This window comes from Chaetura pelagica, unplaced genomic scaffold, assembly GCF_000747805.2.
Source record: "Chaetura pelagica isolate M959 unplaced genomic scaffold, ChaPel_1.0 scaffold263, whole genome shotgun sequence".
Classification (NCBI taxonomy): Eukaryota; Metazoa; Chordata; class Aves; order Apodiformes; family Apodidae; genus Chaetura; species Chaetura pelagica.
The window spans coordinates 591059-617388 of record NW_009952797.1 but is presented as its reverse complement, the minus strand read 5'-3'; the positions used below and the strand labels follow the sequence as shown (position 1 = coordinate 617388).

The window sequence follows — 26330 nt, the reverse complement described above, 5'->3', positions numbered from 1 at the left end:
AGGAATGCCCTCAGCCTTTCCTCATCAGGGAGGTGTTCCACTCCCTTAATCATCTTTGTGGCTCTGCGCTGGACTCTTTCAAGCAGTTCCCTCTTCTTGGACTGAGGGGCCCAGAACTGGACACAACATTCCAGATGTGGCCTCACCAAGGCAGAATAGAGGGGGAGGAGAACCTCCCTTGACCTACTAACCACCCCCTTTCTAATGCACCCCAGGATGCCATTGGCCTTCTTGGCCACAGGGACACATTGCTGGCTCATGGTCACCCTCCTGTCCACCAGGACCCCCAGGTCCCTTTCCCCTACACTGCTCTCCAGCAGCTCAGCCCCCAACCTGTACTGGGACATGGGGTTGTTCTTCCCCGGATGCAAGACTCCGCACTTGCTCTTGTTGAATTTCATCAAGTTCCTCCCTGCCCAACTCTCCAGCCTATCCAGGTCTCACTGAATGGCAGCACAGCCTTCTGGTGTGTCAGCCACTCCTCCCAGTTCAGTGTCACCAGCAAACTTGCTGTGGGCACACTCTGTTCCCTCATCCAGGTCGTTGATGAAGATATTGAATAGTACTGGTGCCAGTACTGACCCCTGAGGGACTCCACTAGTCACAGACCTCCAACTAGATTCTGTCCCACTGACCACAACTCTGTGACTTCTTCCTTTCAACCAGTTCATGATCCACCTCACTACCTGATCATCTAGACCACACCTCCTCAGTTTATCTACAGGATGCTGTAGGAGACAACTCAGACCCCTAGGTCTCTTCCTGCAGGGCTGCTCTCCAGCCTCTTGTTCCCCACATTGTATAAACAGGATTACTGCATCCTAGATGGAGAATCCAGCTCTTGCTCCAGTTATATGATTGGTGATTGCCCAGCTTTCTAGTCTATTCAGGTTTCCTTATAAGACTGCTTACTCCCTCAAGGGAGTCCACAGCTCCTTGTAATTTAGTGTCATTGGCAAACTTGCTTATTGTACATTCAAATCCTGTGTTCAGATAATTTATAAATACATACCAGCATTGTTCCTTAGTTTATGGTTTATCAGTTTTATTGGCCCACATCACTGCTCTGTGGCCAGCCTAGGCACTGGGACTTGCTTCTCTTCAGTCTGTTTTGGTGCTCTGTTGATGGCCCTGTGGAGAATATCCCAAAGTTCGGTTTGTCTACAAACTGTAACCAGTCAGAGATTTACATGATGTCTCATTTCTTGGTCTCCAGTGGTATTGTGCTTTCTCAGTCAGAGAAATGGCGTAGGTATTGAATGAAAGAAATAATGTGCTGTGACTCTTTCTCTTGTATTTGGAGGTTGGGTAGGTGAGAAGTTCAAGGTCATTTTCGTTTGGGCAGTTCCCAAGCATTGCAGCTGTTGCATACCAAATGTTTTTCATGCTTTCTTCAAAAGTAGCACACATTTAGTCTTGTTAACTATATTGGTGGTCCTAACAATGCTGCCTAAAAATTCAACTCTTTGTGTTTCCCCTAGCACTGGATTCGCCTGGAGATTTTTCCAGATGTTCTTGTTCACAGACTAACTATGATAGTGGATCCTGCAGACAGCAGTTACATGCCCTCTTTAGTCGTAGTTTCAGGTATGTGTATGTTCTCTTCAGAAGTCTGAAAAACTTGTTTTTTTATATTTTGTACATTTAACACTTAAGAATCAGTTTCATTTAACATTGTCATCTATTTAAAGTGCATGGTGCCTGTTTATGAAACAAACACCATATCTTAAAATGTTTTTCTTCCTATGTTTAGGGGGGAATTCCTTAAATAACCTTATAGAGCTGAAGACAATCAATATAAATCCTACAGATACCACAGTGCCTCTTCTCAGTGATTGTACAGAAGTAAGTGAAGTTTATGTGAGGATTAGTCTTATATGCAACAAGAAAATATTTTCTGGCAAAAGGTGGATGAAAAGGACTGTTGTGATGATTAAAGCATGGCATTTTACTTCTAAATTAGCACTGTTTCTGGCCGTTTAGTAAGCTTAATTATCTTTATAATTTTACCATAATTACAGCAGTAAAGATATTTTGGTTTTTCTGGTGTATAACAATATACCTATGACCCAAGAAGACATTCCAGTAAACTGAAATTTGGTGATAATTCTGGTGGGTGATAAAGCTTATTTTGGATCATTGTTATGATCTTTTTCAGTAGCAGCAAGGAGGAATGCCTCATGAATTTTTAAAAGATTGGAAGCAAAATAATTCTCAAATAATGGAGGCTTATGTTTATCATAAAGTATGAATTATGTAGGACTGAAAGGCCAAACATTTTAAGTTACAGATTCATTTTGTTACGGTGACAAAGCCAAGCAGAAGTTCTAATTCTTTCCTGTGTTTTATAAAATTATGTAAGACCCCAAAGATGGCAATGTAGTTTTTTCTTCTTAGTACCACAGGTATATTGAGATTGCAATAAAGCAGTGCAGAAGCTCTGGGATTGATTGCAAAATACATGGCCTCAGCATACTGGGACGTATACGTGCAGAGGATGAAGATTTAGCTGCAGTCCCTTTCCTTGCTTCTGATAATGAGGAGGAGGATGATGATAAAGCTAGCACTGGGAGGTAGGTAACTGCAGGGATGGGGGGAAATGATAAAGAACCATTGTGTCTGTATATTCCAATGAGGACATTGTTCTAAAAGCAACTTATTTAGGTGGAATGGTGGTAAAGAGAAGTCAGTATCTTAGTTAATCAGAATTATAAGTAGGTAATTTGTTGTTAGGTGACTTTTTTAAGATAATCCGACTGGTAAGGTGGTAGCATTTTGTACAACTCACTCCTTCTGCAGCATACTTGGAGCTGAAAGCCTAGCTAAAAACTTCATGTGTTTATATTTGATTTGTAGCACATATATTTAACACTGCTCAGCAAAGCAATCTGAGGTTTTTTGAGTTTTGTTGGTTACAGCCACCAATTACCTGTGTTGATGTGGCTTGAGTACTGAAATCGTTCCAAACTGTAGAATCAGTAAATACAGTAAAAGGGTGCCTATGCTATCACATGCAGGTTGCTAAACTGGCTCTGTTTTTTTTCCTCACTATGTTCAGTCTTGTTAGAAAGAAGGCAGCTGGGCTTGAATCAGCAGCTACAATAAGAACCAAAGTTTTTGTCTGGGGACTGAACGATAAAGACCAATTGGGAGGGCTAAAAGGCTCCAAGGTACGTTGGTTGTTTTCATGCTTCAATGCAAACCAGAAACAGCTAAAAGTAAAATGTAGAAGTCACACACACACAATTGAAAATTAATTAAAATTTAATCAAAATGTTACAGTTTTTTATCAAAAGCAGACATGTAGATGTCTAATGGGTGAAAAATTTGGAGAAAATTTGCGTTTTGGTTATTACTCTGAAATTAAGTTTGATTTTTTTTTTTTTAGCAGCCACTTAATATTATTTGCGTTAGGTTATAGTGAACTAATTGTTCCAAAAATGTGTTGTACTCTACATATTGTTTTAATTTTGACAGGAAATGAAGATATTAGTGAACTTTTCTATGTGTTACTTGTACCTGGAGCCAGTGCAGTAATCAGCAATAAAAAAGAGTTGAATTCTAATATTTTCATTGGTGTGACTAGATTGCAATTCAGTGTAATTCCAGAGGAATTTGAGCCCTGTGTGCAGCCACTTATATGTAATTTTTAATACAATGCAAGATGAGAGATAACAGCAAATGCTTGTTCAATTTATGATGCCATTAATCTGAAAAGTATGTGAAGAGAATGTTAATTTACACTGTAAGGAAAAACATACTACTTTATGTGTAGTGTCTTTCAAGAAACTGGAAGTTAACAAGTATCTCTATAAGTACAAGATAATTCTGTAAATAATAAACTTTTTGGAATGGAAAAGACATATTAGCTTGAGCTTACATGCTTTATCTTTGACATCTTAACAGGTATAAATATTATAAAATGCATAAATTGATAAATCAGGATAGTAATTTCAGCTACTTTACGGCTTTTCAAATGTCCTTCAAATTTTTTTTCCCCATGTACTGTAATCAGGAAGTCTCATAGAAACTTTTTAGCTGCATAAAAGTAAATTACTAAATACTTGTATTATATAATGGGTCAAGCCAGGTTTGAATGTATGTTGGTTTAATACACTTGAAAAGGGATTGTTGATGTCTTTTTATACACACAACTTGATCAAAGATTCCTTTGTAGTAATGCAGAAAACAGGTTTCTGGGTGTCTTTTTTTTTTCCCCTTGAGTTGTTCTCTAATCTAGCTCAGTAAAGCATTTTGTTACTGAAAAACTCAGTTGTGATTTTGTGTTCCTGTATGCTGATTAGAAGTGTGTTGGTTAACAGTTCTAACTAGATTTATTTTGCTGTTGTGCCTTTCTTGAAAACTTTTGGTTTTTTCAAGAAATACTTACTAAAAGGAAAATTCTTGTTTACATCAAAGTTCATGTTTTGTCAGGTTTTATGTGTAATAAGGCTACAGCATGAAATGTTTTTTCTTAGTTTCTGTCTTTTGCCTGGTGTATGTTAACTGGTATATGTGAAGTGTCTGAATATTACAAGGAGTTTAATATATTAAAAAAATAAAAGTACCCATTAGATTAATTGGTTTATCACTGAAGAATTGCTGCTCTTTTTATAGTGTAAAGCTTAAAGTTTATTGTAATGGCCTTCATTTTCTGTCTGATCTAGATAAAGGTCCCTTCCTTTTCTGAAACCCTGTCTGCCTTGAATGTTGTACAAGTAGCTGGAGGATCCAAAAGCCTTTTTGCAGGTAATGCAAGTTCAAAAGAGATAAAACTATTTAAGAAATTTCTGGTTGTGAATCGTTCATGGTGGTTGATTGTTGGTTTTTTTTTTCCATTTTAGTGACTGTAGAGGGTAAAGTATATGCCTGTGGAGAAGCCACAAATGGAAGGCTGGGTTTAGGAATATCTAGTGGAACTGTGCCCATTCCCCGCCAGATTACAGCTCTCAGTAACTATGTGGTAAAGAAGGTGGCTGTTCACTCAGGTACTGACTCCTGCAGTTCTTACATCCATAAATGTAACACACTAAGCCTGAAAATTGTTGCTTTGCAGTTTTCTTGGGTGCTGTGATGCCCCAGCGGATCTGATAGTTTTTGAGTTTTTCAACATAAATACTTTATTTAATACTTCATTAAATGCTGTTTTTGCATAAAATGTCAGATCAAATCTAATGGTTCTGATATTAAAGTTGATACATTTAGGCCATACACAGTTTCTTACTTGCTGAAAGTAATTTAAAATTTGTAACGTCTGAATAGTTTTTCAATCTGATCCAAAAAGTGTTTTCATATTTGAATGTTGCTAAATGGTGGTTTTGGTTTTTCTTTTTAATTCTTGCAGTATGGAAAACATCAACTTGAGTTATTATTCCTTTATTTGAATGTGTCAGGAAACCTATTATCACAGAAGTTTTGTTTTAAATTAAATAACATAAAAACTCTGAAGGAAATAATATGTATTGGGTTGAAAGGCTTGTACAGTTACATGGCACAAGTACAGTGGTGTCGAATTTCTGAGGTTTTTGCTAGACCTGCTGCCTACTTGACAGCTGGAAAACCTAAATATATGTTTTTACTTCTAGGTGGCCGGCATGCTATGGCATTAACTGTTGATGGAAAGGTATTTTCATGGGGTGAAGGAGATGATGGAAAACTTGGTCACTTCAGTCGAATGTAAGAACACCAAGTTTCCCTGTATTTCAGTAAGCGAGTGTTTGTGTTGCATGTTACAACACAGCTGACTACCAGTATTGACAGTGGCAAGATTTTTGGTTATAATGGTAATAAAACATGGGTTTGTGAAAAAGCTTTTTCAGCAGTATATGTTGATTTACAGTGCAGCATTTTTAGCAGTCTTCAGTCATCTAAAAAGGAGGCATTCAGTTGATACACTACTTGGAAACATATTGGATAAAGTCTTTAATATTGTTTTTGAATGTCACTGGTGAAATGGCACACATAGTTTTTGGTTACTTTTATAAGGTAAGGTTTACAGAGGGGCCTTGAGGTGTAAAACCATAGGAGTTAGATGTTCCTGAGCCTTATAGAATATTTTCTACCCTTTCCTTTTTAAGGCCTACAAACTATTCAGAAACCTGTTGGTCATGAAAAACGTTTCTTGCGCTTCTCAGTAATACATAGCTGAATCTTCCACAGGACAACTTTGGGGAAGAGTTGTGTCAGGATTTTTCTTTGTATGCACCACAGAACAACGTTTTGAAAGGAAAAAAAACGATTGGCATACCCAATCAGGAAATCTTTGTCATTCTGATATAGAATCATAGAATGGTTTGGGTTGGAAGGGATGTAAAGATCATCTAGTTCCAACGCCCCTGCATGGGCAGGGACACCTCCCACTGGTTGCAGCCATCAGGCTGCTCAGAGCCCCATCCAGCCTGGCCTTGAACACTTCCAGGGATGGGGCTTCCACAGCTTCCCTGGGCAACCTGTTCCAGTATCTCACCACCCTCATAGTGAAGAATTTCTTCCTAATGTCTAACCTAGATCTGCCCTCTTCCAGTTTAAAGCAATTATTCCTTGTCCACTCAATATGAGCCCTTATAAAAAGACCCTCCCCAGCTTTCCTGTAGGCCCCCTTCATGTGCTGGAAAGCAGCAGCCTGTTGAAGGTCCCTCTGGATCCTTCTCTTCTTCAGGCTGAAGACCTGCTGTGTTTTGAAGATATGCTCAGAATGCATTAAAAATTACAATGCCCAACTCTGATGATTAATGTATGACAACAAAGAAATGTTCATAGGGTATTTGTGTCAGATCAATGAAAGGGAAAAATCCAGATTAGAGCAGTATTATTTATTGTTCAACTGATTTTATTAAAACTGATACTTGGAACTACTGAGCATTTCATAGGGGCACATTTTTAGAGGCCATACATTATTTTATAAAACCTTAATAGTGCCTCTGATACACAGTTGATACTGGAAAACCTTGAGTTGGAACACTTCCTGAAGAGAGTACTGTAACCACATGAATAGTAAAGGTTTCCAGAGTTCTGATAGAAACCTAACATGAAATTCTAATTTCTCTCTCATAAAAAGCAAAATTGGGATGGGAATATCATCTCATAAGTCCTACTATGTGTTCACAGCGTGGATAAATAATTACTTTTAACAAATTGCTCAGCTTTGGGCAGAGACAGGATATTAGTTTTCACTTTGTATTATACACTTTTCAGTTGATTAATCACTTTTGTCTTTTGGCTTTGTCACCTCAGTTTTGCAGCATACACATAAAATGTTTCTTTAAATAAACTTTCAAGAACATCTTGGAATCATAATGTTGAGTCTTATTTTATCTTTAGGTTACTATTATTAAACAAAATTTTTTTTATTACGAAGATTAGAATGGAATGTGAAGTTTTTTCATAAATGAAATGTATTCTTTACTTGTTTCCTCTAGGAACTGTGATAAACCCAGATTGATAGAAGCATTGAAAACCAAACGCATCCGTGATATTGCTTGTGGCAGTTCCCACAGTGCTGCCATTACCTCTAGTGGTGAACTGTATACTTGGGGTCTTGGAGAATATGGAAGGCTAGGGCATGGAGATAATACCACACAGCTGAAACCTAAGATGGTAAAATGAATTTTTCTTGTCTCTGATGAAGTGCAGATGTGTTTTTGTTTAGCACATTCTAAAATAAAGCTCAAGTAAAGCCAAAGACCATGAAAATAGTGTGAAAGCATCATTTTGGAGTGAGCTAAATGAGATTTTGGTACACATACCTCTAATAACAGGCAAGCTATTTCAGAAGGGCCAAAAAGATCCAGTCTTTCTTGGGATGTGATGCAGAATGGCTAGTGCTGTGTTGAACGTTTATGTTCTGCATCTACTTGGATACATGGCTGGAAGCTGCTACTGTCATTGAGCGATGTTGACTCAGGAGTGAGTAAGGCTTGATAATCCTTTGCTAAATGGCATGCTCAGGCTGGGCACGATGAACAAGATTGGTCATAAGAGCTTGAAATTATCTGTTAGGTTTTAAAACATGATTTCTTTGAAACTTCTTGCTTACTTTTTCTGGTTTGTAGGTTAAAGTGCTCCTTGGCCACAGAGTCATTCAGGTTGCCTGTGGAAGCAGAGATGCTCAGACTCTTGCTTTGACAGATGAAGGTAGGAATCTCTTGTTCCAGAAGCTTTATAGTGCATTGGAATATTGTGATCATTGCTTGACCTGTAGTTTGGTGTTTGTTAGGTTTGGTGTTTTCTTGGGGTGATGGTGATTTTGGAAAACTGGGCCGAGGAGGGAGTGAAGGATGCAACATTCCTCAGAACATCGAAAGACTGAATGGTCAAGGCGTTTGTCAGATTGAGTGTGGTGCACAGTTCTCCTTGGCACTGACCAAGTCAGGAGTGGTATGGACATGGTATGTTGCATTTACCAGAAAGTACTAACAAAGCAATTACCAAGTATGCGTTGTATTTATTGCTGCTTGATTGTCTGAACTCCATCTGTGCTGTATCTGTGTGCTTTGTCTTTTAAGTTGGCAGCTCTTTGAGACAAGTTGTCATCTGTTCAGTTACTGTAACACTGTGTCAGTTTTGTATTTTACTCTGTTAGTATGCCTGGATTAGTAGGAGAGGAAGATCATTCCCTCTTTTGGGAGCAATGGAGCATCTAAAGGAATGTTAATACAAGACTTGATAGTGGAATGGGAAAAAGAGAACCTGAGAATTGTAGTTTGGAGCATGTAGCGTATGCCTGAAGCAGAGGCTGAGAAAGTAAGGGTGAATTAGAATAAGGAAGTAAAGTAAAAAAAAATGTGAAGAAACTTCCTTGGAAACAGTCTTATCAAAACACATCAATTTTGTAAGTATTTATAATTGCAGCATTTGTGCTGCAGAGGAAGTTCAAGGTAATCAAAATGGCACAACATACAAAAAAAAGTAATTGTGATGCCTGTTCAATCCTGAAGTGAAAAGTTTCAGAGTCACAGACCTGCAGTTAACCTCCTTTTTAGGCCTTTGCATTTTGGATTTGAAGAATTTGCTTGTATTTAATCCCAATGATAAATTAAGTATTTTGATTTTGGAAGCTGCATTGACAGAGAAATGTGTAAAAAGTATAATTATATTTGGATTTTAAGATTCCTCTCTGTTGCAGGGGTAAGGGTGACTACTTCAGGCTGGGCCATGGCACTGATGTACACGTACGAAAACCGCAAGTTGTGGAAGGACTGAGGGGTAAAAAGATTGTACACGTGGCTGTAGGTGCACTCCACTGCCTAGCAGTTACTGACACTGGACAGGTATGTTTTGCATCACCCTCTTTTCCCCTTTTCCCTTGTTCCAGAAAGGAATAAAGTCAACTGTTGAAGAAGAAAAGTGTAATAGCATCGGTGCTGATTAAATGGAATAAAAATACCTTATGCTATTTATTTGCTTCTTAAAGTTTTGAATAAGTATAAGCATGACTGCAATTGAAAATATATTCATTTTCATATTACTATTGGAGTGTAAATACTGTTGTTGTAGTAGCTTTTGAAATGTTTTCCAGGTTTATATAGTATTTCATTATCAGTTTCCTGCTTAGCCCTCTTGAAATGCAAAAGCAGTCATAATATTCTGGACAGATTTTTCTGCTGTGATCCAGCATTATCATTATTTTTGTATTGATTCAGATCCCTAATGTAATTACTATGCAACTAATTATTCTAAGTTCCTGTACACTGTGAATATTGAATAATTTATTAATCAACTGATGATTTACAAATTGGCAATAATTTATTAATAATCTGATAAAGTACTGCTTTTATTTTTTCTTGGTTTTGGTGGGTTTTTTTTCCATGTGATGTATGATAATACCTCCATTATTTAACAGGGGGGAAAAAAGCCAGAGCAATAGGTTCTCTAAAGTGTCCTAGATTAATAATACAAATCCCTAAGATTCCCTTGTAGGAATTTTGAAGAAAACAATTGAAAGAGACAACCAGTTAAGCAAAGTAATATGTGGAAATATTTACTTGCAGGTTTATGCTTGGGGTGACAATGACCATGGGCAGCAAGGCAATGGAACCACTACAGTCAATAGAAAGCCTACTCTTGTTCAGGGTTTGGAAGGCCAGAAAATCACTCGGGTTGCTTGTGGGTCTTCCCACAGTGTAGCATGGACAACAGTGGATGTAGCTACACCATCTGTTCATGAACCAGTTCTTTTCCAGACAGCGAGGGACCCTTTAGGTGCTTCTTATCTTGGTTGGTATTTATTGCCTTATGTTGGGGTGTTTTTTCATGCCATTGGTTAGTTCTGTGTGGTTTAATAAGCAATAGAAGAGTGCAAAAAGAAAACTAGATTTTAAAAAAGCACCACAAAACAACAACAAAAAACATACACACCTCTAAAAATAAACTTGCAACAGAACTTCTTCCTTAAAGTGGAACTTGTAAAGATCTTGTTCAGAAGCAGCATTAGTTTAAACTTCTGTTATTCTTCAGGAAATGAAAATGCAACATGCTTTATCAAACACCTCATAGTCTGTGTCATTTATGTGGAATAGACCTTCATGGAGGTGATGGTGGATGGATGCTACTGTAGTCTTAGTCTTCTTGCATACTACCTGTTGCTGTACTTCTTGATACTACTGTTACTTTTTGGTGTTAGGATAGGTAACTTAAGGATTAGGGATGAAAAACAGCAGTGTTTTGTGTTGAATAGAAAAGTACCAAACATTATGCTAATTAATCCTTTTTGTGAGCAAGGCAATGTATTTTAAGAAGAGCAAGAACTACATATATAGAATATTTGACTAGTGTTTTTAAGAGTACCTAATAAGTATTCTTGCTATTTGTGACATTTCTGTGTAATACTTTTTTAGGTGCTAGTCACCACAGTTTTTTGTGTCTGTATTACCTTAATCTTCATGAGTAAGTAACAAGGTGGAACATTATTTTAAGAAAACCTTGCTGCAAAACCTCAATATTGATTTTAATGTTGTAACTGTAGGCACAGAAGTTTAGGAACCTACTCTAGGATTAGTTTCACAGTCGTCTTTCTGACTTAACATGAAATTGGATAAATTGGTTCCAGTTATGTATCACATGATTGAAAAATACTTGCCTTGTCTTTTTTTTCCCCCTCACTCCAGGTGTTCCTTCAGATGCAGATTCTTCTGCTGCCAGTAACAAAATGAGTGGGGCAAACAGTTCCAAGCCGAATCGCCCTTCCCTTGCTAAGATTCTCCTGTCACTTGATGGGAGTGTTGCTAAACAGCAGGCATTATCTCATATACTGATGGCATTACAAATCATGTATGCCAGGTAGGCATGCAAGCCTTCTTCCCTTTTGCAGAGCAAAAAGTAACAAAGCTTATAATGTGTTGGGGTCTCAAGTCAGGTAAAAATTGTTTCACAAGTTTGGACTCCTTTGCATAGGCCTAAACTTTGTTTATGCTGTTATGTTTTCTTTACATAAGCTCCTAGTGCCTGGGGAAAAGAACTGTTTATTTAGAAGTGCTCAAGTAAATAATGTAAAAGGAGTGTAAGTAAATAATGATAGATGATGTGGAGGAAGTGGTGGGAGGCAGGGTGGAAAGAACAATAAAACTTGACAGTGCCTTTCTTTGTTGTTGGTACAGAACAGAGTATTTGTGCTAAAATTTGTGAAGGGGAACTAATGTAAAATAGTATCCTTAAAACACAGTGTTTAAGCATCAGGCCCAAAGCAGAATAGATACAAACAGCTCTCTAAATTCTGGAGCTTTGAAACTTTTCCTTATTTTATTAAGACAAGCTAATATAATTTTTTTTTAGCTCAACAAGGGAGTACAATTAGGTTTATGTTAATCTGCCTTAAATTATTTCAGAGATGCAGTTGTTGGAGCATTGATGCCTGCAAGTATGATTGCACCAGTAGAATGTCCCTCTTCATCACCATCCCCCCCATCAGATGCTACTTCCACAGGAAGCCCTGCAAATGGAGATGAATGCATGCTTGTAGGAGATATAGAAGAGAGGCTGAGCCCAAACCCGTGGCAGGACAGGAGAGGGGAGGTAAAATGTCAGATTAATTTTTCCAACAGTATTTTAACAGTAAAGCTGAAAAATACTGTCCTGTTTAGTTTGATAATAGCAGATACTAAACAGTTATTTTATGTTTTAATTTCAGGAGTGGGTACTCTGTGTGTGTCAGATTTGGAAGAACTAAAATTGTAGTGTGAAGTCAGCTTTGAATTTCAGAATGCACTGTGTCATTTAAATGCAATTATGATGACTTTTAGTGCCATTTTAGAGTTAATATGAAAATATCAACCATTTGACTAGATATTAAATACATTTTACAGAACTTATCTTGAAAAATAATAGTAACAGGGTATTTCACAATTATTTAATGAAATGTAACTGTAAACTTATATCAACTAATGCAGACCTGAATAAAGTTCTATTCTGTTGATCCTAACAGAAGCAGAAAAAGGCTTGCTACTGAAGAGATCTTTTCCTTTAACAGATGACTAATTTGACGTATATTGTCAGGGCTTGTTTTCTACATTGTAGACTTTTCTGCAAGCACTGGTGTTTTCTTACATGTTTTTGTAGCAGCTGATGTTGAGGGTGGTGTTGGCTGGTTTGCCATGCTGGGAACATAAAATAGAAGTCAAAAATGCAGGGAGTGAATCCGTTGGTTTTGAATTTATGGCTATTTTTAAATGGCTGCTGTCTTTCAAAGTAAACCCTCCTAATAAATAATTAGACTCTTCAAGGTTTTACAGTATCTTTACAGCTGTTGTAGCTTTTGTTAGTTATTATTTGTTTTGACTAGGTTGTTTCTTCAGAAGATGCTGTGACACCATCTGCTGTAACCCCCTCAGCTGCTGCTGCCTCTTCTCGTCCTTTCATTCCAGTCACAGATGATCCTGGAGCTGCCAGTATCATTGCAGAAACCATGACAAAAACCAAAGAAGTAACGTTGTCAATACTTTGCTTAAGACTTAAGGCCTAATCATGCTTTTCCAAGCAGTTTTGCTTTTTTGTGCTTCTAAAGTTGTTCCGTAGATGACTGCATTTTTTAAATGTATCCAAAGACAGAGGTGTTTGTTTGTTTGGGTTTTTTAATCCAAACTTCAAGGTGGTTAGCTTTAGGAAAACTTTCTCACTTGAGAAATGGGTTTAACAATACGTTAATGTGGGAGCTATATAATCCTGGATTTACGAGTTATGTTTTAAACTTCTTCAGACAAGTTAACTTGTTTGGATGCAGTGAAATACTTTTCATCTTCACTGTCTAAATATTTCTGCAATTTTTTTTTTGGTAGGATGTAGAAAGTCAAAGTAAAGTGTCTGGCCCAGAACCGCAGTACTTGGATGAGTTTACCAGCCTCTTAGTACCAGATGACACACGAGTCATGGTTGACCTGCTAAAGCTTGCTGTGTCCAACCGAGCAGGTGAAAAGGGAAGAGATGTTCTTTCAGCTGTGCTGTCTGGTATGGGCACAGCTTACCCACAGGTCAGGTTTTGTTTCTATTGCATTGTAACTATGTTCTTTTTATTCGTAACTTAGTATTTTATTGTATTTGATGTGCCCTTCTACATACCAAGAAACTGAGTAACATTAACATTTGAGTTGAACTTCAACGCATATGAACCATAATGATTTTAGTGGAAATATTACATTAAAATATGCATGAGGTACTAATGTCAGCAGTAGGCTGTTTCCTTGATTTGTCGTGCTGTAATTAGACATTAAAATAGATTAGCTGTGTCTGTTTGTTGGACAATTGACTGTGGTTATTGGCATGAAGCTAAAGTAAACCAAACCCTATTTCGTGGGTCTGTAGAATGTTAGTTTAAAAACTTCCATGTTGATTTTATTTTGCATCTGAGTTTGTTTCTCAAATTGATGCAGTTATAATTGCAAGCTAAAAATGCTGTTAACGTATTGTTAAAGATACAGTAATTGTTCTTAATTTTAAAGATTCACATTTGATGCATTGAATTTTCTAACTATTTACAAAGTATCTCTGGATGTGAGGTTTTTTTTGGGACAACTCACAAACAGAATCAATAAATGCTGTTGTGTTGGATACCAATAGCTGTATGAAAGAATGATACAATTAATTTACTATTTATATAATATCTGCTTACAGTAATGAATTGAATGTTGCTTGTAGCTTTACCCTTACATCCAAAGTGATTATGCAATGCTTATTTTTGTATTATTTTATTAAACTTGGCTTCACTAACCAAAAATATTCATAATAGGTTTGTTAAGGAGTACGCACTGAATTGAGTGAAATTTTCTGTATTTCTTAATGGTATAAATATGATGACAGGTTCAGTTTTAAGCCATGAAATCTTAAAGTATCTCTGAGTAAACTAGGTTTGTGGGAGAGCTTAGCTGATGCTATTCATGTGGAGGCAATTAAGTGTTATCTCTCAAACTGTTACTTTTGTTAACTCCTTCCCCCCCCCAATTTAAAAATATTTCATCATGATCATCTATGCACACCCGTGTTCTGGGTTTGAGAGGTAGTTGTTCCCTCCCATTCCAATTAGATGCATGATATATACATGCTTATACATTCATCTTGATGTTTGCTTCTACATTAATAGGGAATAGCTTAACAACTTTGTGAGTGCTTCTTATGGTTTAATTTTTGTTGAGGTTTTGGGGTTTTTGTTTTTTTGTTTTACTTCAAGTCAGAATTTTAATTTGAAACTGCTCTTTAAAAAAAGAGTACCATTAGAATTTTTTCTTTTAGCAGTGTTTTGTGATATTACATACTGGTTAAATAGGAAGAACAGAATCGTGTAATTTCAGTTGGAAGGGACCCACAATCATCATCTAGTCCTACTGCCTGGCCAATTCAGGGCTGACCAAGTTAAAGCATGTTCTTAAGGGCATAGTCCAAATGCCTTCTAAACACTGACAGGCTTGGGGAATCAACCACCTCTCTAGGAAGCCTGTTCCAGTGTTTGACCACCCTCTCAGTAAATAAGTGCTTCCTAATGTCTAGTTTGAACCTCCCCTGGCACAGCTTTGAGCCATTCCTGTCCCTGGATACAAGGGAGAAGTGCTCAGCACCTCCCTCTCCACTTCCCTCCTAAGGAGGGTGTAGAGAGCAGTGAGGTCCCTCCTCAGCCTCCTTTTATCCAAACTAGACAAGCCCAAAGTCCTTAACCACTCCCCACAGGACATTCCTTCCAGCCCTTCCACCAACTTTGTTGTCCTCCTCTGGACACATTCAAGGCCCTTCACATCCTTCTTAAATGGTGGGGTCCAGAACTGCACACAGCGCTCAAGGTGAAGCCACACCAATGCTGAATACAGCAGGAGATTTACAACTTCCATTAATCTCTTGGCCTATGCTTTACAGTTACATTTTACAGTTTGTTTTTTTTGTAAGTGAAAACAATTATTTCTGTTGTCATTTACTTCATGGAAGGCTACGTTGTTTGGCTTTTAATTTTAGGAATTTTCCTAGCTTTAACAACACCAAAAGAAGTATTTTTGAATGAATATAAGGGTTTATGAACCAGAATCCAGAAAAAAAGTGATTGTTTATTTAAAATTTGGGAAGAATGGTAGTTGGCTTAGATTTCTTGGACTAATACAATTTTATTTTTGTAAAGTGTACATTTTTCTGTTCTTAGGTTGCAGATATGTTGTTAGAGCTGTGTGTCACTGAACTAGAAGATGTGGCAACTGATTCACAGAGTGGTCGCCTCTCTTCACAACCAGTTGTGGTAGAAAGCAGCCATCCATATACTGATGATACATCTTCTAGTGGCACAGTTAAAATACCAGGTATAGAATTAGAATTATGGTACTAAAATGTAGTGATTTTTTTCAACCCTGCATGCATAAAATTCTTCCTTAGCTTGCAAAGCTGTAGTGAACTTTAAAAGCCATGTTACATGGCTTTCACTGTAATGAAGACTTTCTTAAGACACTTACTGCATCAACATCTCAATTCTGTGAAATATGCGTTTTTGGGTTCACTGGCTGTGAATGCAGCTGTCTGTCATTGCTGAGTTCTGTTCAGCTATGATGCTGAGAAGGACTGAGTCTTGTTCAGGGTCTGTAATTGAACACTTGTCTTCTAGTCTTGAGCATTAGGGCAATACTCTTGTTTTAATGCTGTCTTTTCACTTAGTGCTTCCTTCAATATGTTATCTAGTACTTCTCAAAAGGTACAGGCAACAAAGAGCTATTTGCCTTTACTGTAAATAGATGGTTTTTGTCTGTTGCAACCTTACTTTGGAATGTTCTGAGTATAGTCTTCTGACTGCCAGCCCCTGCTCACATGAGCTTGGTGTGATGCAAGCCTTTCAAAGAGAAGGCGTTACAGACAAAGTCCTTAAGCCAAAGGAAATTATTTTTATTAACAAGTGCTCTGGCTTCCAAATAAGCTGTGTGTGATTTCATGTGGATTTCCAAAATACTGCATTTGTTTGTGGTATTGATTGCTCTGTAGAAATGTGTCAACTCTTTGTTGCTGTTTAGGTGCTGAGGGACTGAGGGTAGAGTTTGATCGCCAGTGTTCTACAGAGCGGCGTCATGATCCCCTCACCATAATGGATGGTGTCAACAGAATTGTTTCCGTCCGATCAGGTTATAAGAAGTAGTGCTTTTCAAACATGTCTTGTGTGATTTACTGTTAAATGCTGAATGAAGTGCACCAGTGTCAGTCACTGTCTGTGACTAACTTATTGTGAGGGCTATGCCAGTAAAAAAAAAAAGAGGAAGAACCACGTCAATTATATTCTGTTTTAAACTAAAAAAGATGTAAGATCTAGACACACACACGTGCAAGAATCATCTTGCATCTTTGAATATAGAGAATCTTTTAGAAAAGATCAACTGCTCTTCCTAAGAGCAATTAGTATGAAAAATCGGTCTAGCACCCCTGCCAATATGTATGAATTTCTGTATAGTAAAAGTATATTTTAACAAATTGGGACACAATTGCAAGAGAATACTTCTTTTGTTAGCTTTTTTTCTTTTTTTGTAATAGTTAGAGAAATTGAGCTTTCATACAGTCAAGACAAATGCTCTTCTGCTGTTTGAATGCCCAAAATAATATCTAGGCTCTCTCTTTCTGTCTTCTGCTCTGGTCTATGTATGTGACACTACATGAAATCTTCATGTCTTTTATCCTATTATCTCTTGATTTCATTTTTAAGCACTATTAATTTGTAGTAGATTTTAGAGGAATATTTTTAATTTAATGAAATTTTACACTGAACCTACTCATCCATTACATTATGTGCAAGGGTCTCAGTAGTTGCTGCCTGTGCTTAATATTTCTGAGCAGTCATGGTGTGGGCTTTTACTGTTGACCCATTTTCCCCAGACTGTTTCAGATGGACATGTTTTGTTATTGAGAAATTTCTGATAGGATTCCTGGTTGGAAAAAGCTGTAAAGCTGAATGTAATGTTACACATTTTTGTAATGTGAAAAGATTATTGGAAAGTAGGACAGTGGATTTTAGTAAGATCTCATCATTGTCTTTTGAACGTGGTACTAAAGTCCTGGGGTAGCAGCTAGCAGTGCTAATTGAAGCGTTGTTACAGTTCTATTCATGTTCTTGACATGGCTTTTTTTTCCTTGAATGCATTTATGTGAAATTGATAATACCTAATGATGGAGAGAACTGGCTATTGATGAGTGATTTGCATTGTCTCAGACAATATAAAAGAATATGTTCATATTACCTGTTGTAACAGGTCGTGAATGGTCAGACTGGTCTAGTGAACTGCGAATTCCAGGGGATGAACTGAAGTGGAAGTTCATCAGTGATGGCTCTGTGAATGGCTGGGGTTGGAGATTCACTGTGTACCCTATCATGCCAGCTGCAGGTAGGATATCATGTATGACATTTAAAGGAGGGTGAGAGAGTGGATTTATTTGTCTGTCTTTTACAGTTGCACCTATTGCGTGATATTTTGCATGCTAAAGTTCAATAGTTCCTTTACATTCATATGAAGAAAAAATTTACATTCCTACTTAGGAAACATTTTCATTGAAATCTTGAGAGGTGCACTTGTACATAGGGAAGAGATAAACATAGTTTGTGGTCACTCTAGTTTGTCTCTTCCTCAGTGAAGAGAGGATACATTTGAGGTATAGTTCATCTCAAATTCCTTTTTTTTAATCCATCTGATTTGGAATTAGGTGAATTCTGTCATGAAAGTGCCTCTTGCTTACAGTCTCTTCAAAGGGAGATTGAGTGGACCAACCCAGATGCAGACTGGCACTCTTGATTGTTGTGTTTGGTCAGCTAAGTCCTGCCTATGTTCTATTCTTATTTCATTCTGACAATAAATCTTCCCCTCCTTTTCTCTTGCAGGCCCTAAAGACCTTCTCTCAGATCGTTGCATTCTTTCATGTCCCTCAATGGATTTGGTTACGTGTTTGTTGGATTTTCGCTTAAATTTTGCTTCCAACAGGAGCATAGTTCCTCGTTTGGCAGCTTCTCTTGCAGCCTGTGCTCAACTGAGTGCCTTAGGTAGGTGTAGTCTTAAAATTAAGTCTTACCTGTTTGAAGTTAAAATGGTTGTTGTGAGTAATTATGTTCTCTGTGTGCTTTTGTTTCCTTAGCTGCTGGCCACAGAATGTGGGCCTTGCAGAGACTACGGAAACTGCTGATGACTGAGTTTGGTCAGTCTATTAACATCAACAGAATTCTAGGGGATAACGATGGAGAAACACGAGCTTTGGTAAGGAGGCAGTGATCCTCTCCTCTTCACATTTTTCACATTAAGGTGCATGTGAAATATTAAAATGCCAGCCCTGATGTGCAGGATCTTGGTTGTTAATGGCAAAATAGGAAGCATGCAAATGAGTAACCTTCTTGCACAGGTCTGCAAGTCTGTAAAGGTATTCTGCTTTAGAAAAAAAAAATGGCTAATTTCAATACCCTATAGATGTGGTTTTCAAATTGCCAGAAAGTGATAGAAATACTTTTGTATGAGGAAATGCATGGAAATTATACTTCATGTAACTAACTAGTTTGGGAAGTTAGTGACGTTTTGTCACAGTTATCTAAATGATGTACTTTTTGTAATACATATGAAGACTAACTTTCTATTTTTTTGTGGTTTCCCTAGAGTTTCACAGGGAGTGCTCTAGCTGCTCTGGTTAAAGGTCTTCCAGAAGCTTTGCAGCGACAGTTTGACTATGAAGACCCCATTGTGAGAGGTGGCAAACAATTGCTCCACAGCCCTTTCTTTAAGGTAATACGTTACAATCAACAAAGAATTGACTAGTGTATTTCTGGATTTTTTGGTGGGATGTGGTAAGCTACCTAGTCTTGTATCAGAGACTTCTTCTGACAAAATCAGAATACTACTTCTAGGGAGAATGAAATATACAAATGCAGAATAAGGAGCTAGGAAGAGTTAAGTAGGTCAGAAAAACATGTTGGAAGTACAGTAGGCTACACTTTTTGATAAGAGATTTCTGAGTTGTCCTAACAGGAGTGTGGTATATAGGTATGTATTTATTTATTTGTTTATTAAATACCCTTTAGGGTTTTATTTGCATGCAGTTGGAACAAATAAGAAAGTTTAAGAAGTTTTATTCAGTTTTGGACCGTGTACTTCAAGTAAACAAGCTGGGGATGTCTTGAGAAGAGCAACAGGAACTGTTCAGCAACAGGCTGAAAAAGCTTCCCATGCAGAAAAGGTTAAACTAAGAGGACTTACTGTCTTAAGGAAAGGAAATTCTTAAAATGGATAGGGGTTTATTCAGAGAAAAAGTATTCCATTGTTCACGGTCTTTGTCAGTAACATTGATTTGAAATTGAATCAAATTGAAAATCAATTGAAAATTGATTTAATTGTAGAAAGGAGGCAGTTTAGAAATGGAAGGTAAAAAGTTCAGCACATGGTATTTGATAGAGAAAAGGAGTGTTTTTCATAGGGGGGTTGTGAAAATTTCTGGATTGGAAGAGGAAATTAGAAACATAATCATGTGAGATGGCATGAGTACACCTGATGCTGCCCAATCAATGAAGATGGTTCTTAATGTCTCTTGCACTTCACATTATCGTTGAGACTGTTCCGGCCTTGCTGGTCTATGAGCTGTTCAACTACATCAAATGCATAGTACTTTTTTTGCATGTTTTTGATACATCTCTAAAATGAGTTTTGATTGTCTGCAGGTGCTTGTGGCTCTTGCTTGTGATCTGGAGTTGGACACTCTCCCTTGCTGTGCAGAGACACACAAATGGGCCTGGTTCAGGAGGTACTGTATGGCATCCAGGGTTGCTGTGGCTCTTGATAAAAGGACACCATTACCTCGCCTTTTCCTTGATGAGGTACTGCAAGAATGTTTTTAATGGTTCATGGAATATATGAAAGTATTTCATTTTAAAAGACAGAGTTTTAAGTATTTTACACCAACTGTGGCAGGGGTAACTGATAGTTTCAATAACGTTGTTAAATCAAAAATATTTTACAGGTGGCAAAGAAAATTCGAGAATTAATGGCAGATAATGAAAATATGGATGTTCTTCATGAGTGCCATGATGTCTTTAAGAGAGAACAGGATGAGCAACTTGTCCAGTGGATGAACAGGTTATTTCTTTCAACTGTCATTGGTTTGGTCTGGTGATGCTTCATTGTTGTACAATGATAAACTGCATTTTTGTGTGACTTTTTAAAAGCTCTTTTAAAATATAGATTGTCTTTCATTTTCTGCAGACGACCCGATGATTGGACACTTTCAGCTGGAGGCAGTGGAACTATTTATGGTTGGGGTCATAATCATAGGGGACAACTTGGTGGAATTGAAGGAGCAAAAGTCAAAGTCCCAACTCCATGTGAAGCTCTTGCCACCCTTAGACCAGTGCAGTTGATTGGTGGTGAACAGACTTTGTTTGCAGTGACAGCTGATGGGAAAGTAAGGATACAACAAAAAATTGTTTGTTACACTCCCTTGAAATATTGAATCCTTATGGTACAGATGGTGGTATTATTATTACTATTAATATTAATAGTAGTAGTAGTATTATTTGTTTCTTTAAGAAACAGAACTGTATCAACTCTGCCAGTGCAGTCTAGGAATTTAGTGAGCTACAGCTTTAAATGCATGGAAAAAACCCTGTATTTATGTTCGCAATTTAGAACTGTGATCAGATTTTTGGAAAATAAAGATGAATGCAAGTAATGTGCATACAGAGTTGCATAAAACAGGACAGAGAGTAAAATGTGGTGGTGATTGTCTGTCTGGCAAGGGAGAGATGTAATTGGAATCTGTGGTTGTTCACAATTGGCTGCATGCCTGTGAGTTAGATATTAGAGGATCTAATTAGCGGACACTTAAATCCTGAGTGAAAAGGAGCCCCATGCAGAGGTTTAGGGTAAGGTATAGGAGAAAGAAAAAAGTTAATTAATTTGAAAAAGTCTTAATTTTGATATAGAAGGCAGCTTTGTGTTAAGGGTATGACTGAGAATTTTAGCTAGAGCTTTTTGTAGCAGTTAAATTAATCGAGTGAGATACTGTAGTGATTCTAGCCTCAGCAGTATCATAGTTGTTCATGATTCACAGAAGGATAAGGGACACATTAGTGACATTGCTTGACATCATTCTGTCAAGAAATACCACTTTCAGATAGAAAAAAAAAAAAAGAGAGTGAAAAGCTGTACTTATTATATTTATGGGTTAGGAGGGGAAGAAGCAAATGTGTTTAGTTGTGTATATTCCCCTAAAGAAAGAAAACTAGAATAGTTAGAATAGTACTGCTTGAAAAAGACCTACAAGTGATGGTTTTGTGATATTATCACACAAAGCTGTGTTTTCTTGATGCTTTTACCAAAATCAACCTTGGGATTTAAAATTAAATCCATGAAGTCAGTGACAGTTGATATTAACTTGTGTAGCCATCTTTTCACATCTTACTTGTGAAATATTAAAAATATTTCTTATTTTCTACAAGAGTGCATAGAAGCATGTAAGAAACTTTTTTTTCAGGCTTTCCTTTAACTGTATTCTAGTATATATTTGTAGAGAAGAATTCTTAACAGCTCCAATGAATGTTCTTCAAGAGGCAAACAAAACTCAATTTGATTCTTCACTTTAAAGCTGTACGCCACTGGATATGGAGCAGGAGGTAGGCTTGGAATTGGAGGAACAGAGTCAGTTTCTACTCCAACTTTACTGGAGTCCATTCAACATGTGTTTATAAAGAAAGTTGCAGTAAACTCAGGAGGAAAGCACTGTTTGGCATTGTCTTCTGAGGGAGAAGTTTATTCTTGGGGTGAAGCAGAAGATGGTAAACTTGGTCATGGAAATCGAAGGTAAGAAAGAATTTGATATTTTTAAAATCATTAACAGATACTTATTATAGTTGCTGTGTATTTGAGGTGTTGTGTGAGTACTGCCTATACGTAGAGGTCAGCATTAAGTAGTGATACAGAAATGTAGATTGAATGAACCACAAAATATTTTTCAGATATACAGTTTGATTTCTGTAATTAGATATTGTGTTCTAAGATACTTGTGGATACTAAAGTCCAGAGGCTTTCCTTTGGGATCTGCCTTGTGCTTTAGGGAGCAAAACTGCCATTCTGCTTCTGATCTCCATATGCATCGTTGCCTAGATTAAAGGAGAAGTTCTGTTATGTTAATCTGTTGGACTGATTTTCCAGAGTGAATGCTTAGCTTTGGCTGGATTTTAATTTAAGTGGGTTTGCAGTTTCAGCTTACCTGTAATGCTTTGGTATAATGTATGGTAGAATATGTATAGCTTTTATAGACCTTAAGAGATTTCTGAATGACTAATGAAACATAAATCTTTAGGATAGTAAACTGGAGCAGAAGTGAACACTTGGTTATTTTGGGTGTCCTTGTACTCATTTTAGAAACCTCTCTCTATACATTGGTGAACGTGAACTGTCTATTATGAAAGTTTTGTCAAGACAAATATTTTCATTTCAGCCCTTGTGATCGTCCTCGTGTAATTGAATCTCTGAGAGGTATAGAAGTGGTTGACATTGCTGCTGGGGGAGCACACAGTGCATGCATTACAGCTGCAGGAGACCTTTTTACGTGGGGGAAGGGAAGATATGGACGCCTTGGCCACGGAGATAGTGAGGACCAACTAAAACCTAAACTGGTAAGAAACCGTTGGAGTTCTACATTCTTAGACTATCAAAGTCTATCAACTGCCCAGTAAGTAACTTCCACCCCTTTACAGGAGTTGTTTGCACTGAAAGTATCAAGTGAACTCCTTGTCTACTAGGTCCCCTCATTGTTTACTTCCTGGAAAATATAACAGTGATAGTCACTTAGTTGCAAACCTGAACATAATAATTATACTCATAATTCTCACGCTTGAATACTGGGATGTTACTGAAGTCTATACTAAGTTAATAAGAATTTAACCTGAGTAATTATTAACTATTTAATTGCTATTTGCTAAGGAAATTTGAGTTAAGTAGTTTCTTATGGAGAAGATAACAGTTTCCATTTGATTCTTAAGTTGTAGATCTAAGACCTTGGACTATATTGAGCATAGAAAGAGTATACTGATCAGATGACAAGTTGTAGTTCCAGCTGTTGTACTCCTGTGAACTAGGCTGTGAGAGCTTTAAGTTAGAATAGTGGTATTAAGAAAACTGCCCTGCCTTTGAAATTAGAGTTAATTTTGCTACATGTTTTCTATTGCTGAAAATACAGCAAAGGATAAGATTGCATTAGTTGAATCAAAGGGAATTTTTATTTGTAACTCTATGTGCATATTTTTATTCGCACAAACATTAACTCTTTTCATTGCTTGAGTTTGTGGGATGAGGTATCATACATTCTTAATCGACTTCAGGACCTTATCACCTGTATCCAGATGTTCTCATTCCTGGGCCCCAAAAAACCAAGGTCTACTCACCTTTCCCAAATATATTTATACATCTTTCTTCCCTCCATGTTCTTGGTTAATATAAAAAGAGATAATCTGTAGTTGAATTTAAGTATGTGAAGACTGATGCTGCTCATGGATTGTGCTACCTACAATCTCTTTTTAAGTAGGGATCACGAAGGGGAGGGTCTATGTGGGTCACCATCCTTTTACTTTGTGAATCCAAATCTCAGACTTCATCACTAGATGGCAACATTTCAAAAGATGTTGATTAAATTGGATTATGAGGCAAGTGCTAGTAAAACAGTATTTGAAAATAAGACTTTTTTTTTTTTTTCCCATTACTGCATAAAAAGCTCACCCAGAGAACCTGAAACTATTTCAACAGAATATTGTCTTTTTAATAACCTTACATGTTTTGTATTAATGGTTTTCCCTGACTTTTTAGATCAGAAAAAATAAACTAGTTAACCAATTAAAAAAGAATAATCTGGTATTTGAAATGCGTAGTTTTCATTTTGCTGGTTTGAAGAGAGCAAAGCCCTTTTACTTACCTTCATTTGCTTGTTCCTGTGATGTTTCAGACTTGTAGTTCCAGTGAAGCACCTGTCCAAGTTGGGTTTCTCATCTTTTCTGAAACTTTAATATCCAAGTCTTTTATTATGAAAGAAAAAAGGCTGGTTTCTTTACAGGTGGAAGCTCTCCAGGGCTACCGTGTGATTGACATAGCCTGTGGCAGTGGAGATGCCCAGACATTGTGCCTGACTGATGATGATACAGTCTGGTCCTGGGGTGATGGAGATTATGGAAAACTTGGGAGAGGAGGCAGTGATGGTTGTAAAGTACCAATGAAGGTATTTGAATGTAATTTTGTCATCGTTTTAGAAATCAGGGGGTTGATGGAGAACACTGAAGACAGATTTTTGTCAATACATGCAAACTTGTCCTCATCCTGGGACTTCAGAATTCTTTTGATTATTGTTAAGAATTACTTTGGTAGGCTATAATGAGGAATCTTCAAATTTTGTGCTTGAATTTTTACTATGTTGACAGAATCACATCCATTTCATATGAGCCAGGGATGATTAATGTTGAGTATTTTGAGACAGAACCTTATTGTTTTTATTAAGGAGCAATTGCTGAGTAACTATTGGCAAAACATTTAGAGATGATCTTAAACAGTTTGCCAAATCTGAGCTTCTTTTTAATGTTTAGGTGGTAAATGGTACAAAGATGAAAGGAGTCGAATACTACTAAGTAGTCTACATACACATTTTAATTTATAAATATACATATAGACACACCTGCACGTTATATTTTACTTAAGATAGTGCAGTCTATGAAACTATAGCCTCTGTACTTAATTTCAATTTAATTTGATTTGTTTTTCCTAGATTGATTCCCTCACAGGCCTTGGAGTAGTTAAAGTAGAATGTGGATCACAGTTTTCTGTGGCTCTGACTAAACCTGGAGCAGTATATACATGGTAAGTATTTTCTATTAGTTGCTTTGACAGTGTTACTAGTGTTAGACTGCTTCACTGGTTTTATTGCCCCCCCCCCATCTAAAACTTCTTTGAGTTCCTACATCTTGATTAGTAGTAAAATCTACCACTTAGAGGAACACTTTATAGTGCTGTTTGAATGGAAAATCAAAGTATTTTGTCTTGAATACCTAAGCAGAGAGTTGTCATTCCAGGGTTGACCACTGCAGTATGCCAAAGTTTCAAGGACATCAATAGAAGTGTGAGCTTGAACTGTCATGCAGGGCAGAAGATGGTAGTGTAAATAACAAAATTATTTCTAGCTTGTGGTGGCTGTAGTCTGAGAATTTGATTTCAGTTTATTGTTTTAAATCTCTGTACTCTGTTCAGAATTTTGTAGTTTAAACTATTAGACTTAAATGTTTAAGAAGACTAAGCAAAACCTTTCCAGCATCCTTCTGCCCCCTTGTTTGCATGGCATTAGAGATACCCTTAAACTGTCCAAAAGTCTAGTCTCTGAGGTCAATAAATGTACTGTTTTGCAGATGAATGCTTCCAATACTTGACCTTTCTAGGAGAAAATAAACCAGAAGTGATACACAGAATTTGTAGGAACAGCATATTGGAGCCTTAGAATAGAATGACATCCAGTTCATATGAGCTAGGGATGATTAATGTTCAGTATTTGGAGAATATTTTGGTATCGGGCTGTTTATAAATACGTCTGCAGGCCAATTACCAGACACAGTCTGTCATTCTGTTTTTATCACAATTAAAACACAGTTTTGAAATGTTTTACCTTCTCTGTACAGGGGCAAAGGAGATTATCATCGGCTGGGCCATGGATCTGATGATCATGTTAGAAGACCACGACAAGTGCAGGGACTGCAAGGAAAGAAAGTCATTGCAATTGCTACTGGGTCTTTGCACTGTGTTTGCTGCACTGAAGATGGTATAAAAACCAAATAATACTTAGCTCATAGTGCTAAATTTGAAAAAAATGAGACTTTGTTTTTCTTAGTCAGCTATTGG

General features: G+C 37.1%; 1 protein-coding gene across 1 annotated transcript in view; it reads left to right on the top strand.

Moving 5' to 3' along the window:
• Positions 1-26330, top strand: part of LOC104386253 (E3 ubiquitin-protein ligase HERC2) — a 117271-nt gene that overhangs the window by 76777 nt on the left and 14164 nt on the right. Inside the window, exons 53-82 of the mRNA XM_009994825.1 lie at positions 1482-1587; positions 1754-1845; positions 2398-2573; positions 3059-3170; positions 4668-4749; positions 4845-4988; positions 5586-5676; positions 7419-7596; positions 8052-8133; positions 8216-8387; positions 9125-9269; positions 9990-10215; positions 11106-11277; positions 11823-12009; positions 12776-12916; positions 13269-13460; positions 15608-15761; positions 16461-16568; positions 17685-17816; positions 18308-18466; positions 18559-18677; positions 19068-19193; positions 20123-20278; positions 20422-20537; positions 20664-20862; positions 22045-22259; positions 22900-23077; positions 24508-24669; positions 25210-25301; positions 26111-26250. Coding sequence (XP_009993127.1) covers positions 1482-1587; positions 1754-1845; positions 2398-2573; positions 3059-3170; positions 4668-4749; positions 4845-4988; positions 5586-5676; positions 7419-7596; positions 8052-8133; positions 8216-8387; positions 9125-9269; positions 9990-10215; positions 11106-11277; positions 11823-12009; positions 12776-12916; positions 13269-13460; positions 15608-15761; positions 16461-16568; positions 17685-17816; positions 18308-18466; positions 18559-18677; positions 19068-19193; positions 20123-20278; positions 20422-20537; positions 20664-20862; positions 22045-22259; positions 22900-23077; positions 24508-24669; positions 25210-25301; positions 26111-26250 — 4354 coding nt within the window. The remainder of the gene's footprint in view (positions 1-1481; positions 1588-1753; positions 1846-2397; positions 2574-3058; positions 3171-4667; positions 4750-4844; positions 4989-5585; positions 5677-7418; positions 7597-8051; positions 8134-8215; positions 8388-9124; positions 9270-9989; positions 10216-11105; positions 11278-11822; positions 12010-12775; positions 12917-13268; positions 13461-15607; positions 15762-16460; positions 16569-17684; positions 17817-18307; positions 18467-18558; positions 18678-19067; positions 19194-20122; positions 20279-20421; positions 20538-20663; positions 20863-22044; positions 22260-22899; positions 23078-24507; positions 24670-25209; positions 25302-26110; positions 26251-26330) is intronic.